At 42.1% G+C, this 3762-nt stretch overlaps 1 protein-coding gene across 1 annotated transcript in view; it reads left to right on the forward strand.

The window, feature by feature from the left end:
* Nucleotides 1–3762, forward strand: part of T265_01081 (hypothetical protein) — a gene marked incomplete at both ends in the record, with an annotated part of 137052 nt that overhangs the window by 98715 nt on the left and 34575 nt on the right. The window contains one exon of the mRNA XM_009165024.1: nt 2463–2538. Within this exon, the coding sequence (XP_009163288.1) occupies nt 2463–2538 (76 nt within the window). The remainder of the gene's footprint in view (nt 1–2462; nt 2539–3762) is intronic.

The raw sequence follows: 3762 nt of genomic DNA on the forward strand, positions 1-3762 counted from the left end.
GGTGCAATTTGGCCACAAATAGACAAAAAAGCTGACGAAAACGTGGGGACTGCGCCCACCCTATAAGTCCCAAGAAGGGCGAGACCGGTCGTAGGCTGTCGAAGAGTTTTCAGCATCCTTGTGAGTAGTTTCCTTTTTGAAAATGTTCCAAATTACTGTTTCTTCGAGGATTAGTGAGGTATGACCATATTAGCGGCGGTGTACTGATCTTTTGGGATTATTCGTTTTGAAATGTTCTGTGGCCTGCGGCGATTTCGTCTAAGAAAAGTTATCTTATAGAACAGGTCAAATTGACACTGAACTATCAAGTTCTAAGCAAACAAGAAACGAATTTTGCTTGATGAGTATGCTTGTGAAGTATGGTTGAAACTATTCGATCAGGAAAAGAATCTTTTCAGTGTCCGGCCGCTTTTTGATTGTTCACGTACTGAACCGTCTGGATAGTTCATTTTTTCATCTGGATGTAGTTTAAAAGCTGAACTTCCAACTCTAGTGTCATGTGATTCTTGACCTCACTTGAAATTATCAAGCCATTTAAGGAAGCAGACTGCGTGTCATTCTGTGCACGCTAGATTCTGGATTTAACAACATTCATTGCCTGGGAATGGCCAGTGCAATGTAAACAGATTTTTGGTTTAAATCTTTAATTGATCTGTATGTGTTAGTAGTTGAACAGGCCACTTGAAGGTTATCGTGCAAGGTATAGTACCACAACACTGCTATTACTTTAGTTCACCGGGAAATCTCGAATACAAATGTTCTTTTAGTATGATCCATTGAATAGATCTAGGCCATTCATTCCATGTTTCAATGGCCCCTTCTGACTAAACGCACGTTTTGACTGTCATCGATTTATTCCAGCGGCGTCCGAAACTCTCCCTACCCGTAGGTTCACTAGTAAAAGGTCTAAGGTTAGGTGAAAACACTGTAAGTCATCAAATAGCATCATGATAACCAGGTGTCAAAATCCAGTATTCCCTCACGTGTGTCCTTTGAAAACGGTGCTCTCCCCTATAAAGCTAACCTGTCTTGACTCTCTCACTTTTGTACTCAGATATACCTGTGTGTTTTCCCATGATAGCACGCACTAAGAGTGGAAGTCATTGGCTCTTGGAATCCTGACCGCATTGGAAGTATAAACGGATTATCGACCAACTAAGTTTAAACCAGCATTAAATATCAAAAACTTGAATTCTAAATGAAGATTATACAGCGTACTACAGCGTAACGTGTACGAAGAGTGACGCCTCAAGTGAACACTGGCCTTCCTCTAAATGTATGACCACACGAGCTTCAAGATATTCATTGAAGGAGACTCTCCGCTTGTTGTTAAATTCTATAGGCTGAAAAAATGCCAACAATATGGCTACAGTTGAATAGGTTTTTGACGAAGTGATTTGCTGAACGGTCGTGCGGTCCTGTGTCGGTCTTTAGCTTCCTGCTCCCCCCACCATGGTATACTAAAAGGCACGGTAGCCTCAGATAGCCCTTTATGGAAATAGTGGAAGATTACTACAACCGTATTTGCAGGATCACCACAGAGTGTTCCACAAGATCACGCTAGAAGCTTTGTGAGGAGGCGGGACGCGTCGAACTGAAGATGCTCGATCCAGATCGGCTGATATTCTGACCAATCAATACATGCGTTCAACTTGCCCGTAGTCCGCACGTGACACATTCGCCCAATTGAAGTGGTGTTCGGCTTTAAGGAGCGGTCGGCCTACGGACACGAAGGGGCTCGGTGCAGAATGACGGTTGTTGAGTTGTTTTGAGTCACTCAAGCTGAACCTGGACATGTGTTGTTTTATCTGGCGTCTCATTCGTTGGCTTTACTGAGCACACTTTTTAGGCCTTTGTTAACGAGCTCATTAAGTCAGGCGTGATGGTTTTAGTCCATGTAGCCCACTTGTGAATTTTATACATTCGAATTCCGGGTTTCAAACGCTAACTTGTATATTTGTTGCTTATGTGATGCGTAGTTAGGAGCGGTCCTCTTCAGTCACTATTCGGTTTCTTAAGAGAACTAAGTTCCCTGTAGTTAAATTTGCTTCAAACCCTAGTTGAAAGATAGTCATAGGGCAGATGCAGTTCTGCCTTTCGAGATCACCGGTACCTTGTTACAGCTCTGTTATCCAGGCCATGAGGAAAAAACGGTAGAATAGAGATGAATACGTATTGTACAAAATATTGCGACACTACTTATTTTTCCCGGAAAGTCGGTAATAACACTGACCAACCAGGTACAAAAATCCAACAATGCTGTCAACTCTCAGCAGGTATTCAGATATCAAACTACCGAACAGAAACGTTCCGGGCATCTTGTTTTCTAGATGATCTGACTTGATTATCAGCGAAGATCACTAAACTCATCATGACCCTTCCACATGACGTCACTCAACACTATCTGCCCGTGACTTCTAGAGAGGTTCTATCTATCTATTCCGTATTTCATGTGTCTCCAGATCAAGATTTTAATGCGGAGGAAGAACAGTGATCCAGCTCGCGCATGCGTTCAGGCGGCTATTAGCTTCGAAGGTGGTGAGTTGATTCATTAATTGCAGTTTACCACAGTTATTCTCACCGTACACTTTAGCCGGCAGAAATTGCTTAACTTGCGCTAAAAGTGTATATCTGGATTCTGACCCATAAGAATTCTAGTTGGTTGTTTTTTATCGTTTGAACATTCCGTTCTTGAGTAATTATTCTGAACGCATCACACCAACTATTTTTGCCCTCAATATGATGTGCCCGAAGCAAGGTGTCTTCAGCAAACTGTTTGATTCCAGTGAAACAGACAACATAGCGTTCCGTCGGATGTGAACAGGATGTGAAGATTTTCATGAAGGAAACTACTCACAAGGTTGCTGTAAACTCTTCGACTCTTCAGCAACCTTGTGGGTAGTTTCCTTTATGAAACTATACTGCGATATCTCGAATATTGTGCCAACTGAAACATGAGGCGGCCGATGTGCAGTACATTCAGTTGGAGGACATCATAAACGAGAGATTCAATTGAGTCTCTCGTGAAAACCAAATTGATTTGCAAATGAGTGTATTTCTCGAAAAAAAGCATGTGAAGATCTCCCTGCTAGGCGGTAATGATGAGGTGAATGGCTGAATGGCTGAGTGGTAAGCTGATTGGTTGGCTGAGTGCTTGATGGATTGGTTGGTTCACTGTCTGGTTTGTTCGTGTTTATGTGCCATACGATTTTATCAAATAATTGACTGATTGATCGCGTAACTGAATTGCCAACCAGCCGGCTGATTTTTAAATGGAAAGGTAAACAAACAAACAATGTAATTGGTTGATCAGTTGAATGACTGAACATCACCACACCCGTCATTAAAAGCTTTAATGACATCTGTCACTTCCGCTTTGCGGATGATACATGAAGACAGATGGAGAGTGATTTTTCAACAATATTCACGATATGATTCATACCAACCGACAAACTTTTGGAGACTAACACTTGGTAGAGTTACAATAGAGTATACAATAGAGTATACAGTAGAGTATACAATAGGTCGTCGGGCTCAGCGCCAGAACAAACAGATTTGGATCGATTACATCCCAAATCAACTTTGAGTTTGTGGTCATCATCATCATCATCATCGACAGCATGACATCAGTGTTCAACACCAATGCGGTACAACCATGACTTATTTGAAAGCCTTATTGTAAAGAAAAGGGTAAAGGTGGACGGGGGAGGGACTTAGTGCTAGCTTAACACAATCATCCCGAGGTGCCTACACCTCCAGACA

Source organism: Opisthorchis viverrini, assembly GCF_000715545.1.
Source record: "Opisthorchis viverrini unplaced genomic scaffold opera_v5_11, whole genome shotgun sequence".
NCBI classification, from domain to species: Eukaryota; Metazoa; Platyhelminthes; class Trematoda; order Opisthorchiida; family Opisthorchiidae; genus Opisthorchis; species Opisthorchis viverrini.